The 15,119-nt window shown below is 43.0% G+C and overlaps 1 protein-coding gene across 2 annotated transcripts in view; it reads right to left on the reverse strand.

The window, feature by feature from the left end:
* The window catches only part of N4BP2 (NEDD4 binding protein 2), a 1,101,392-nt gene that overhangs the window by 1,044,237 nt on the left and 42,036 nt on the right, over positions 1 to 15,119 (reverse strand). For both annotated transcript variants that reach the window (XM_069202011.1, XM_069202014.1), the window contains exon 2: positions 9,774 to 10,078. In XM_069202011.1, the coding sequence (XP_069058112.1) occupies positions 9,774 to 10,014 (241 nt within the window). In that variant the 5' untranslated portion in view covers positions 10,015 to 10,078. The remainder of the gene's footprint in view (positions 1 to 9,773; positions 10,079 to 15,119) is intronic.

A 15,119-nucleotide genomic window follows, 5' to 3' on the forward strand; every position in this document is an offset into this window, starting at 1 on the left:
GTGTAAGAACCTCCATCAAGACATTAGTCTTGACAGCCACAGAGGACTGCTGAAGGTCCTGGACCTCAGCCACCATCCTCACCACCATAGCAAATGAGGTTCCCTTCTCCATAGTCATGGCAGGAGGAGAGACAAAGCCAGTATCTGGGGAGGTGTCCAGTCCACTGGCATTCTCCAAATCCAAGTGTCCTTTTTAGGGTTTAGGGGTTGGTAATCGTGAGAGTCCAGTACCCCCTTCCAATCTTCCCGCACTCCTAGCCCATAGGAATAGGGCTCAGGCTCCAGCCTGAAGGGAACGGCTCCAGTCGGCATTGGAGTCGGACAACGCCCATCCGGCTCCATGTCAGAGTTGAGGATAAGAATGGCAGCTGAACCACCGGTGGGCACTGGGGATGTTGGCAGTGGAATTGGCACCAGCGAAGGTTGAGGTGGCTCAACTGCTGTCTGTCCAGATCCCTCCATGGATCTAAGGGACTCGACTAGCATAGGGGGCGAACCTGCTGGCAGAAAAACAGTATGGGCACCTCCTGAACCCCTGAGGCCAGAGAGTGCACCAGCAGGGACTGGTTGCCCAAAAATGAAGTGCATGGCTGATACAACTCATGAAGTTGGGTGGGGGTCACTCCGGCTTTACGAAATTCAGGGAGGCATGGGGATGGTGCAGGCTCAACCGTGGAGCCAGGTCTTGAATGGCAACATTCCAATGCTCGTCAGATGACTTTGATGGACAGGATGAAGTCGAAGACCTCTTTGAATTCTTACTTTTCTTTTCTTTTCGTTGTGGGACTTAACTGAATGGGGCAACTTCAACTGCGACAAAGATTGGTGGATCCATGACTGATCCCGGGATCTTCCTCATGACTGGGATCAAGACCATCGCCGTGTCGCACATTGAGCGCCAAGAAGCTTGAGGGATCGCTCCTCCAAGGCCTTAGTGTGCATGGCATGATCGCATCATCATCGCAGATGAGTTGTGGGTCCATCAACGACATTTGCCAGTGGCAGGCACCACAAGGATTAAAACCAGCCTTTCTCGTAAACAACCATGCCACTCCATTAGACAATGTCTCAAAAAATCTTTTACAAAAGGTTGGAAAAGGTCAGTCAAAAAGTAAATGAGGGGTAGCTCTTATCCGGATAAGTGCAGACTGGTGGGGAAAGGAAAAAACTGATGTCAGTGCCCTTATTTAGGCACAACGCACACCACTTTCAGCACAGATAATGCCGATTCCACGCTGAGCCAAACACCAACACCTTGGTGCGTGCTGCGGTACTGCTTACAAAACACATTCTGGAGCTAGTCTGATGCCTGGGGATAATTCTAAGGTAAGAAATCTGTGGCTAGAAATCTCTATCAGACAAGGATATCACACACTTATAAAGAACAGGCCAGATAACTTCTGCCTCATCAGGTCCCGCTGGGAAGCTGATGCGCAGTCTGATGGAAGGTGCAGACTGGGATATAGCTTTGATGCATCTCTGGAAGGTGGCAATCAAAATGAGTCTGACGCTCCCTCAACTCAAGATCCTCCATAGGGTTTATTACAACAGGCAGCAGCTATTTAGGATGGGGAGGACAGCATCCCCCAAAATGTTTGCGTTGTAGGTAAAGTGTGGGTTCCTCGTTTCACACAGTTTCAGAGTACCCCTAGATACATACCTACTGGCAGGAAGTGACTTCAGAGCTTGACTCCCTATCTGCCGTTCCTGGTTTTGGGCATACTGAGCGAGGTGGATCTGCCCAAGAGACAACTCCCCTTCTGCACACAGGGATTCACTCTACCAAAGCATGATATAGCCAGAGGAAGGTGAGCCCCTCCCCCAACCATGGGTCTATAGAAGATTAGTAAGATGCACTATATGGAGGCAGAAAAGGTAGTTTATGGAGTGAGGTAGTTTTGGAAGATATGGGGTCCATTGAGAGAAGAATACGGTGTAGAATAGGCGACCTGGAGACCTCTGAGGCCCTGTTAGGGGAAGGAGACAACGGGCTGAGGGGGGAGGTTCGGGAGAGTAAAACTGTGATTCCTGAGACTAGGTAGAGGAGGGAGAGACTGCCTGAGTTGATACTGTCCAGAGGGAACACATCCAGATTTGCGGGACTAGAATGTCACTCCGTGATGTGGTTAAGAGAGCAAACAAATGTGAGTGATGTATGACTGATGTATAATGAAATGTGGTAAGTTTGATTAGGTTGTTGAAATTAAAAGACAAAAAACAATAAAGATATTTAAAAAGAAAGTAAGGAACTGTGGAAAAGGGTCAGTATTCTATGCTTTTAAGTTCTGGGAGACGAAACACTGCTTCACCAAGAGCGTATTTGTTATATTTTTGCTTAATTAACATGTTGTATGTAGATTTCATGTAAGCATGAAGAAACTGATTTTTCATTCACAGAATTATCCACCACCGTTTCAAGTCACAAAAAGATACATGGGACAAAAGGAATTTCATCAAAGTCCTGTTTTGGAAAGTAAACAGTCTGGGAAATAGGATTACGAGAGGGTCTTAGCCCAGACCAGACCTAGTCCTCTTAGAGGAAACAACCTATTTGATACAAACTGAGGTATCCTGGGAAGATCTAAATACAGATTACTGGGTTCTCAGGAGGCTCCAGCGGGTGGCCATAATGGTAAAAAATAATACAGTTTGTGGTGTCTACGTCTTGACAGACCCTTATAGATGCTTTGTGGAAAAGTGGGGACAACAGGTGTGTAGTTTTTAGACTATGGGGGTTATTCTAACTTTGGAGGAGGTGTTAATCCGTCCCAAAAGTGACGGAAAAGTGACGGATTTACCACCAGCCGTATTACGAGTCCATTATATCCTATGGAACTCGTAATTTAGAATAACCCCCTATATGTCATGTGAGGCTACAGAAAGATACTCTAGATACGGTCAGTAGAATGGTTTTGGAAGTTCTGGCACCCCCACATAATGGATGGTAACTTTAAGGAGGTCATGTCCAGTGCTTTGGACAGGTCAATAAGCAATCAGTACACCAAGGGAGGGACAACAAATCTGTAGCAGCCAGGCCTGGGATTATGGGGTGTATTGCACCTTAAATATGTGAGTGAATTACTCTTATTGTTCTAATTCCCATATTCACCTCTCTACAATTCACTTCCTTTTCACCCCATCATCAGAAATGCTGCACTCAGACTTAGTGGAATATTGACCACTCTCCCATCCTCATGACCCTAGGGTCAAGGAGAAAAGAGGTGAAAATGGGAGACTGGATGTGTCGGAAATCTGAGATCTGGAAAAAGTTAATTAAGTGTTAAAAGCCACATCATTCTATGGTCAAGAAAACATAGGGATAAGCCAATTACAGGGGCCACTTTGGGAAGCTTAAAACAGTGGTACTGAGGCAACAAACAGGAAACAGCCAGGAACAGTCAGGAAACAATTCTACGACTAGAGGGGACTATACTGAATCACAAGATGGTGGTGGGCTGTAAACCAAAACCATTATAGGTCAGACTACTGAATCAGTTCTGAATGGAGTATTAAAGCAAGCTCATGGGGCAGCAAAGGCAGACTATCATTCCACAAAGAGAAAGCTGCATTCAGGGGAAACAAAACTGGGAAGTTAAAGAAAGGTGAAAACTAGATGGGTAGGAAAATATTTGCTAAGTCCAGAGAAGAGGTTACCACTGACGATGGAACAGCAAAGGCTTTGTGACAAATCATGGACAACTGTATGAAGGTAAATCAAAGTGAAAAGGGAGAGATAAGGGTCCTTTTGGTAGGAATAGAGACCCACAGACAAACACCTGAGTAAAGGTTTAAACTTGAGGACAACAAACAGATATTGATTGATGCCATTAATCAACTACAGCGGGGCAAGCTGCTGGATCCTAATGGCTTCCCAGCAGAGGCATTTAAGTGCCTTGTACCACTCACCTAGAGGCACCCACACCTAACATATAGCTGGAGGCAAGGAAGATGAGAAATTAACTTAGGAACTTCAGCATGCCACCATAAGGATCTTGCAAAAGAATTGTAATTTGTAATCTAATACATGACTGCTTCTCCTATCATCTGATCTTCCTTTTAAATGTCAACAATAAGATGTTAGCGAAAGTCCTGGCTAACACACTTCTCTGAATCTGAGAAAACTACATAATTGGCTAAAAAAGGTAATCAGGAGCACTCTGCCATTCCCTCTCTAAGTGCCAAAGTGTTTGACTCAAAATGAAAGGGGGTTGATTTTCTGGTGCTTGAGCCCTTGCATTCAGACCTGAATTCAGAGCATGGATAAAGCTATTACATAGAGAAACAACCACGGGAGGCATAACTAGATCTCCTTATAACTTGTGAATGCCGTCCTCTCACCAGCCTTCAAATTGGGAAGAGGTAAGAGACAGGGATGCCTCCACTCTCTACTTTTATTGGCACTAGCCATGGAGCTACTTGCCTGCTGGGTCAGGTGAGACCCCTTGATGGTTTGAGGGGAAAGGTTAGAGGATGGAGGAGTTGAGGACAGATGCTCTCCTCTACACAGCAAACATGTTGGTAATGAAACCAAGACTGTTGGCTGTGCTACAGCAGTATGGAGAGGGTGGGATAGAAGATCAACTTTGAAATGATAACACTATTTACGATCAACTTCTGTGAGGGAGAACAGCCAAAATTAGCCCATCAAAAAGTTACCTAGGATGGATTTAAATACCCTGGCAACTGAAGTGGCTACTACGCACACAAAATGTATGCTGTCCAACATTTGAGATAGTATTTGCCAGTTTTCAGGAGGATGTGAAAAGATTTTGTAAACTACTGCTCTCACTAACGGGGAGGGCATCTATATTTAAACAACTATCCTTGCTCAAATGTCTCTACATGCTACAGAAAAACTATATTTAGTGAACATCTTACTTATGGAGGCTTGAACAGGAGCTCCAATCCTTGCAGTGGGATGGCAAAGCCTGAGGAATAATACTAGCGTCTCTTCGCAGATCAATCTACAATGGAGAATTAGCACTACCTAACATTTGGCATCACTACTGGGCAACTTGGTTGTGGGTAGTGAATGGGTACACAAGCTAGTGGCCGAACCATCTATCTGGCCGGATAGATTGACAATGGAAGACAACAAATTTGCATACTGCTTGTATGAGGCAGAATAAAATTATTGGAGGATGCCACATCAGCAATTGGATGGAAGAGCAGATAACTAGAATGATCCAATTATAGGTGGAGAATGTGGTGGGGCGACTAACCAGCTTGCAGAGCTGTGACCTTATTGGGGAAGATCAGAGGAGAAGGGGCTATGGATGTATTTGTTCACCTGCAGATGGAATTCAAGCTAACCACAGCTAAGCTCTACAGATGCTCTGATCTTCAGCATGTCTTAACAAACCACTCAACAGGCTGGTAAGAAATGGCTAAAAGTACACTATTTGAGCAACGGTTACTGGCATCAGAATGGAAGTGGGTGGTCTCCTGAGTACATAGGATGCTTCTGCACAATGCAGAATGCATGCAAGAACTAGAAGACCTGGGTATTCTTGAAGAGGTAGCTTGGGAGACATCCTTAAGGCATCTCAGAGAAGCAGCTATTCAGACCAATGTAAAACTAATACACTAAAGCTACTTCATAGGGCCTACTATAACCACAGCAAACTTTATAAAATGAGACTCGTTGAGAATAATAATTGCTTAATATGTAGGGTTGAGAAAGGTATCTTTGTTCATGTCTTATCAGGTTTTACAGAAATCTAGACATAATGGTGTAAGATAACAGACAATCCCTTTCATGTCATACTTTGCAGTCCTGTGTATTATTATATTATAAATGATATTCACATGGCTCAAAGTAAACAGACCTTTTACTCCTGGGCATAATGACTGCTAAAAGAGATATAGTGAGGGAATGGGGAAGCACACACTGCCTGATAAAGGTACCCTGATGAGGATTATGGTTATCAAGACCCTTGTGGCTCGAAATGCACCAGTTTCTCTGCTACAAACAGTAATACAACATGCTTTTTGTAACAATATTTTTTGAATATGTATGCAGAGTACTGGGACATCCGCGAAGAAGCCCTGGTAGTTTAGGCAGGAGTTCTAGAAGTATATTTCTCTTTGTTGACACAATCCGAAACTCAGGACGCCCGGAACTCCACATGCACATTCAAAAAAGTGCTTTCCATCTTGGGACTGCGGAATTACACAAGCCATACCAGAACAGTTTATGCTGCAGTGCTTTTATTGTCTGTAGCAGAGAAACTGATGCATTTCGAGCCACAAGGGTTTTGAAAGCCACTATATATATATATATATGTATCTGTGTGTGTGTACATATATCCACCGCCATTTGTCATGATTGACTGGCTTTCCAGTTCCCTTGATGACTGCACCATCTGGTAAGAATTAAGCATGTCTGAGGGCTCAGCCTTAAATGGCTTTTTGTATGGGTTGACATCCTACAGTACTTGCCTGGGCTAACCAAAGATGCACTCAACTGCTAACGTATAGTTTGTGGTGGACAGGCCTGACAACTGTACTTGTGGCAGGGTGTGGCAAATGCAGCCAATTTCGAGAGGATTCTAACATGGGATCCTCAATGGCTTTTCCAAGCAGGTGGATACATAGAACTAACACATCTTAAAGGGGTTGGAGCTCCATTGATCCCAAATCGATAGCTACCTCCAGTCGTGTCACGCTTTGGACTACAGCGCCGACCTCACAGCCCTCTCAGAATTCAACTCTCTAAAAGCTACCTAGTGAAAGATCCACTCGGTAGGCATGGTATTTCACAGAAATACTGATGTCTAGTGATAAATGCAACAGACTGATTCACAGCTTTGTAGTGGTTCTGTACAACTGTGTGAAGACTTTGTTGCCTGCTTGGATGTATTGTGAAATAAAAAAGTTTATAAAAATAAAAAAAGTCACCTGCAGTAAGGGTTGTAAGATAATAATTCAGAGAAGCAGAATCTGCTGAGATGTATGTATTGCAGAACTTAGTACTGCAAAAAATCAGCTATGAAAGGTGGGTTTACCACATTACTAAGCTTAGGTTCAATCAATCAATCAATCAATCATGGCTTTAAATAGCACAGCTACTCACCCGTAAGGGTCTCAAGGTGCTGGGGGAGGAGGGGGTTCGGGTAGCTTCCATCAGTGAAGTGGTTCACCAAAAAGACATGTCTTCAACTCCTTCGTGAATTTGAGAAGGGGGTAGTCTGTCTGAGGTGTAGTGGGAGGGTGTTCCAGGCCGTGGCTGCGATGTGGGAAAAAGAGCGTCCACCTGTTCTTGTTTTCCTGATGCGGGGTACTTTGGCGAGAGAGAGCTGGGTTGATCGGAGGATCCTGTGGGGGTGCGTGGAAGTTTAGTCGACTGTTCAGGTAGGCTGGTCCGGTGTTATGGAGTGCTTTGTGTGCGTGGATGAGGATCATAAAGTTGATTCTTTTTTCAATTGAAAGCCAGTGAAGTGTTCGCAGGTGCTGAGAGATGTGGTAGTGTCAGGGTAGGTCGAGGACCAGTCTGGCGCCGGCGTTCTGGATGTTCTGTAGTCTGCGGGTGAGTTTCTTGTTGATCCCAGCGTAAAGCGCGTTGCTGTAGTCCAGTCTGCTGGTGATGAGGACGTGTGTGATAGTCTCTCTTTGTTCCAGTGGGATCAATTTGAAGGCCTTGAGTAGTAGGCAGAGGGTGTGGAAGCAAGTGGATGTGACTGAGCTGATTTGGCAGTCCATGTTGAGTTTGGAATCCATGATGATCCTGAGGTTTCGGTCTTAGTTCGTGGGGGTGGGTGGATTTCTGAGGGTGGGTGGCCACCATGATTCATTCCATGCGTCGGGTTGGGGGCACATGATGAGAACTTCTGTCTTGTTTGCGCTGAGCTGGAAGCAGCTGATTTTCACTCCAGTTGGCTACTGCTTCCATGCCTTCGTGAAAGTCGTGTCTGGCTGTGTTGGGTTTTTTGGATAGGGAGAAGATGAGTTGGGTGCCGTCAGCGTAGCGGATGTTGATTCTGTAGCTCCTAACGATGGCAGCTGGTGGTGCCATGTAGACATTGAACAGAGTGGGGCTGAGGGAGGGTCGCTGGGGGACTCCACAGGTGGTGGGAGTGGGGTCCGAGAGGAAGGGGGCGAGTTTTACTCATTGGGTTCTGCCGGAGAGGAAGAAGTGGATCCAGTTGAGGGCCTTGTGTCTGATGCCGGCTTCGTGAATTCTACGTATCAGGGTGGTGGGAGACTGTGTCCAAGGCCGCCGAGAGGTCTAGCAGGAGGAATGCCGCCATCTCTCCCTAGTCCAGCAGGGAGCAAATATCGTCGGTCGTGGCCAGAAGGGCTGTTTCAATACTATGTTTTTTTCTGAATCCGGAATGGGAGGCGTCGAGAATGTTGTGGTCTTCGATGAAAGTGGCAAGTTGGCTGTTGATGGCTTTCTCGATGACTTTCGCTGGAAATGGGAACAGCAAGATGGGCCTTAACTTTCTGAGGTAGGTGGTGGTCTGCCGAGGGTTTCTTGAGGAGGGTGTTGATCTCAGCATGTTTCCTATCTTCGGGGAAGGAGGCATCAGCTAGGGAGCAGTTGATGGTGAGGCGGAGCTTGGGGGCGATGATGTCAGCGGCTCTGTTGAAGATGTGGTGGGGGTACTGGGTCCGTGGGGGTCCCAGAGTGTATGGACTTCATCGTCTTCAGAGTGGCTTCGGTGGTGAGGGGGGGGTCCAGTTGGTAATCGTTGCTTGGTTGCTTTCGGGGTTCTGGTGGAGGGGGTGCTGCGCATAAGTTGCCCTCGTTGAAGCTGTCATAGATGGTATTGATTTTGTGGTGGAAGTAGGTGTTGAGTCTGTCGCAGATTTGTGAGGGTGGGATGTCTGTTTTTTCACTGTTGGGTTAAGCGAACTCCTTGATGATGCTGAAGAGTTCCTTCCTGTTGTGTGTGTGTGTGTGTGTGTGTGTGTGGAGATTCTGTCTTGTATTGCTTTTCTTTTGGTGCTTCTGATGAGTTGGTGGTGTGCGGTGGTGTGCGGTGGTGTGCGGTGGTGGCGGCTCTGAAATTGTTTTGGGTTTCTGTGGATTTGGTGTTTCTCCAGATTTTCTAGAGGCGGTGACAGGTGCGTCTGGATTCCCTTCAAGGGTGAGAGAGTATGCATGACAGGAGGGGTGGCTATGCCAATGCTCTGAACACCCACTATCACATGGTCCTGTATTTATTTACATACATTGCATGTTGCTATCCTTAAAACAATTTTGCAACAGGCAAAGGTAAGTTTTTTTACAGGGTTTAAAGGAAACTGAACACCCTTCACTTTTCACAGGGATGTGTGGGAAGTCACCTCTTCCCACCCAAAATTATTTTGCCTATAGAGGAAAAGACAGCATTAGCTGTGAAAAGATACATATTCTGCACTGACTTTTGGGGACAGGCCATTTGGTAAGCAAACATAAAGAGTATATTCTACGGCTAAGAAATACATCTGTGAATCAATGAAATACTTAGTATTAACTAGGCATTCACTGGGACTTTTATGAATACTCAGAAAGTCGGGAATTTATCAAATCATAGGACTATATCTATGATTCATACATTTTGGACTTTCTACTGAAGGTTTGTTATCCAGACATCTAGTCTTCAGAAAACATTAAAATACTCTACTTACAATCTCCATGTCTCCTCCCTGTCAGTAAGAAAGAGCCTAACGGAGAATCAATGTGTAGTGGCCATCCAATTTAGGTCTCCCTATATACTTGTTTGCACTGCTAATAGGACATATTACAGTGGCTTTTTCATAACACACATACAGTTAGTAATATTTACCTTTAAAATCTGACTCCGACAGAACCATATAGACAACTCCAGGATCTAGGTCAGAAAACATCTCTGACATTCTACTAATAAGTTCCTCTTCCCTGGTACCACTTGCTTCTTGAAACATGACTAACGATTTAGTTGGCCAGGGAAACCACTTCCTGTCACAGGCACTGAAGGTTGCAAGACTTTGGTAACTCAATGGCTTTAAACGTAGACTAATAGAGGCTTGCGTACGTTTCCTTGGCATGTCACATTACATAAGACACCTTTTCTGTGATTGACTTTCATGTTGGTTCCATGGTGCTGACCATCTGCAAGAAAACAAAAGATATGTTTGATAAAGAAGTGACAGTATGTGCCAGGAATCAAGAAAAAACTTGGATTTGTTCAATTTTGTGCAAACTATTTCATATGACTATCACTGCACAAAACATATATTGAATGCAAACTTTACTTTTTAATATTGGAGTTGTTTTATATCTTAGAAACCGTTTTTAGCCATAAACTATGTTCTTCATAAGAATAGGTGAATTTGATTTAATAGAAATGTGCAATTTATGCTTCATTTGTACCCAAAGAGTTCAAAACTCATTACAGACACCTGGCTCTGCTTGAATAGCATACAATAGGGGATCCTACTCAATGGCTTTGAAAAACTGAGACTCTTATTCATTTCTAATTTTCAGAATACTGCTCTTATCCCTGCTAACTCCATGAGGCATGAGGAAGCCATCTTCAACACTGATGTGTCCTTTCACTTACAGGTTAATTAAATACCTAAAACATGTTTTTCTACCTCAATTGCCTCTGGTGAATATTTAAAAATTAAGATTATATTACCCTTATCATAGCAGTAGATTATCATACATTTACTAATGCAATGTTATCTAGAGGAGTATTCCAGAAATCATTAAGCTACAAGGTGAGTAACACTTTGACATCTGGCTCATCTATGGTTTCAAAGGATCCAACCACACCTCTCCAGCTTTATAGACTAGACTTGCTGCCTATTAAAGGCTTGATTTTGAAACCCGGAGCCAGATACACAAATCTTTGAATAGTACAGCCCCTACCTCCAACCAGACACCAAACATCAGACTTCTTAATCATCTAACATTGCTCCGGTCTAAACTGAAAAGGTTTGGGGCAAGATCTCTACACCTTCAAGCATAACCCCCCTCAAACTCTCTTCCACTCCATTTAAAAAATGAATCTAACAACACATCTTTTCAAAAGCAACTGCAGACTCATTAAGAGTTCACTACTGACTATTCCTCACGTTCCTTCCTCCTTGATGTTCTTTTATTCCAGATGCTAGGCAGAGTCCGTGGATATGTAAGCATGTTATAAAACCACTGACTTCTTACTTTCACCTATACCTAGACACATTCAGTGTTGTAAATGTGGATAAACACCATGCCACTAATAGAGTTTATGGAGATGAGTCTGCTCACCAACCTCAGGGGCTGTTATTATAAGAATGGACTCATAACATTCAAGGCACTACACAATTAAGGCCTTAAGCACTTCAACAGTCACATCTCCTTCCACGAACCACCCACACACCTCTGCTCTGCATGAGTCCTAATCGCACACATCCCACACATACACAGAACTAGATTAGGAGGACAGGCATTCTTACATCACTCGTAAAGTGCGGAAACGCCTCCCACAACACAGCTTCGTCCGAATGTCTTGAATTCCGCAAGAAGCTAAAGACCTGGCCTTTCAATTAACCGATCTACCATAGGCTAAAAACCTCAGCTTCTGACTAGGGGATGAACTATCCATGAAAATTCAAATCTCTAAGGTATCCTCCACTTGTTTCGTAATCCTAAAATGATTAAAGAAAATCACTTGTATGTTCTCTCTTTCGGCTCTGAGGACTGTTATCCTGGTCTTGATTTTATCAAGGCTGAACTACGGTAATGTTCTTTATTTAGGAAATGGCAAGTCCTCAATCAAACACCTACAAATGATTCAAAATTCTGCTGCCAGGCTTCTATTTTATCTTGCCAAATGGTCCTCAATATCTAATCTGCTTTGTGATCTCCACTGGCTTCTGGTAGACAAATGTATTCAGTTTAAAGCCCTATCCCAACCTTTTGATTTCTGTGGTCCCCTTCTTTAACATTAATGGTACCCAGGAACCCCCACTGAATCATCATTGGAATCCAGGGACCTCCGCCTGAGTCATTACTGGAAGCTGAAGACCTAATTTGTCAATATATGTTAATATGTTTTAATTTTCGAAGCCTTCGCGGACCTCCTGAGAAGGCTTCGCGGATCCCCAGGGGTCCCCAGACCACAGGTTGGGAACCACTGCTGAGTAATATGTTTGTAAATCATTATCGAGAGGTGAAATGATTATATAAAAAGTTGAAGAACAAATTTGCACACTACATGTCAACTTTTTAGAAACAGACCATTTCACATTTCTCCAGGTCACCTTTGGGTCTACTAAAGCTTATGCGCCGTACAACAAATCAATCACCTAATAACATGTAGTGACCAGTATGTGGGAGACCAGCCCCACCCACAGACAGCGAATATTATCTAAGTGGGTACCATATACTTCAGACTTGGTAGTAATTGGATTGTTTTTAAACTAAGCATACTCAAGTTAAGTAAATTCAGTCAGAGCTGGCAGCCACGGTTTCACAAGCTGTATTCTAGCCCCATATAGTTAATTGATAGCTTGTACTTTGCCAAAAGCTACTGCAGACAAATAAATCTCTTTAGAGACCAGACAACATGCTCAACGATTCTCAGGGCATGTGGTAGACAGTAATATGCCCAAGCATCGGCCCAATACCCAGCCAATATTTCTGACAATGTCACTCTAAATTATTTGAAATCATCCTCTTTTTCTCTGCAATGTACACAGTTATCAGCTTTGTCTGCAAACCTTTTGTTAAGCAACTGGGGTATATACCTTATGAGTATAATTGTATAAAAGTTTGTGAGCACAACTATGACATTCATTGTCTCATATTGACTTATGCAGGACCATTTCCCATAGCAGTTTGGCTTTAGGGCAATACGTCACTTGCAAATCCACAGTCAAAAATAAACTTCCTTCACCAGGTAATAGCTTGCGGTCTAATACTGTATTAAACCCAAAAGGAAAGAGAACGTGACATTGGGAAAAATAACAGAGTGCGGTCTAGTCACTAAAACATCCTCATATTTGTGCATTCTTGTATCTCCCTGGGTTGACAAGCCACCAAACACAAAGAAAGTCCAAAGAAAATAGTGAACTACTTCAAAAAATTCTGTACAAAAATTTTAGTCAAAAACTATCTCCCTCTAAGTATTTAGACTAATGTGCGCGGCTGTGGAAGAAAAGCGCAACCCCTAAAAGCGCTCCATCTTAAAATTATTTATCCATCAATTTAAAGGTTTTTTTTTTCTTGATCAGCTTATCTGAATAAAACTCACAAAATAGGAAGTTATGGTTAACTTAAAGACTACACCTGATAGATATTATATTACGTAATGTAATGTGTTAATCTCTTACTCATGTTCTACATAAATGTCTTTATGTAAGTACATATTTTTGGAACCTGTGGGATTAGTTTATGTGCATCTTAATCGGTGGTCTTGTTTTTCCCACTTTATATATTTCTTGCTCTGTATGTGCCTTATTTACTTTTGTAGACGGATGCTAATAGCATGATTGTCATCTTTAAGAATTCAATTTGATTTTCTTTCGAATTATGGTTTGTCAAGACCGTATTTTGGTATGAACCAGTGTTCTTCTTTTGCACTATACCCTTTTCTTGGGTGTATTTTTCTTTGCGGTTGTGGCTCCACTTGAATATTTGTTTTATCTGCTTATACTAGTCCGTCACCTTTCTTGTCACGTGTTACACCTATTGGGAAACCTGTGTTTATCTCTGGTATTGTGTTTTTGTGATTATGGATCACTTATTTCAAAATTATGTGTATATATATATATATATCTCAAAGCATTTCCAGATACTTAGGGGATACTTCAATTTAAGCAAACTTCAGTACCATTTCTTGTAACTTGTACACTTTGTCAATATTTTCAGTTTTGTATATTCGTTGAAATCACTGATTTATTAATATAAAGTTTTGTTGCCTTTTTTTCTTTCTTCTCTTGCTATAGCTCTTTCTCTCTCAAGTCTGATGCATATTGTATTCCTTTTCTCTGAATCCTTTTGGTATTTGATGCTTGTCTTAGATTACTGAAATTCTGACATTTAGTACTGGCCCCAAAGAAGCGACTTGTGTCGTGAAACACGTGTTGGCCAGAGAATATTCAATAAATAATGTTTGAAAAGTTTCAGAACTCTACCCATTATCCTTTTGTGTTGCTAAAGTTGCCGTAAGTGGGGACGGTATGCCCAGATGTGGGTGCCTTGCTCACTGTGCCACTGTATTCAAGCTCGCCTGGCTGAGGAGGGGTGACACCCCGAAACCGGTCCCAAGAAGCTTGTTTCCGCTCCAGGGAGGACCTGGTCTGGCAATTCTGGCTGGACTGTTTCTATGGGGAACAGAGTCAAGACTGATTAGAATACGGCTGGGTCCAAACTGCGGTGGCATGGTTAGCAAAAGAACAACGGATTAAACCCAGTTCTGTGACTGAGGGTGAGTGTTTGAAAAGTTTCAGCACTCCATCCATCATCCTTTTGCGTTGTGAAACACGTGTTGGCCTGAGAATATTCAATAAATTTGAGCCTGAGAACTAGACCAGCTGCAAGAATTGTTATCCTTAAGAGATCATTTTGATACTGAGGGATTGATCCCCCATGATTTTTGAGGTCTTTGTGTCAAACTTGATTTTTTTTTTTACCTCTGTATCCCCCTTCTTTTTGGCTGCAATTTTCAAATGGCCGTGTCAGGGCTCGCTCATTATAAAACTGCAGATAAAGTCTCTATCACAAGAACCAATAGGACGTGAACTGTGCCTGTGTTACTAGGCAATACGTTTCTAGATCTGAGGTCGCTTATCCGAGTGTAACTGACTCCCCCATTCTAAACTAGGTCGACCCCCCTGCACAAAAGTTAATAACAGCCAGATCTCACTTTAGTAAACAGACGGGCAGGCAAATGTCTTGGGGTACAGGAGAAGAAGTAAAGAAACTTAGATAACATATCAATTTTCTGTTTTTAAAGCTATATTTTACTTTTCAAAACAGAACAAGGAAATTGTACATCATTTATAGTTTGGCAGACGTACAAGCAAACATGCGTTCCACACTGTGCCATATACTGCAACCATATATTTTGGTGCCATGTCATCATCAGAGAGCAAAATAAAGTAAGTCCCTAATCCAGCTCGTGCCAATAGTACAATAGAAACACCATCTACCTAACATTTTA

The sequence above is a fragment of the Pleurodeles waltl genome, chromosome 1_2, assembly GCF_031143425.1.
Source record: "Pleurodeles waltl isolate 20211129_DDA chromosome 1_2, aPleWal1.hap1.20221129, whole genome shotgun sequence".
NCBI classification, from domain to species: Eukaryota; Metazoa; Chordata; class Amphibia; order Caudata; family Salamandridae; genus Pleurodeles; species Pleurodeles waltl.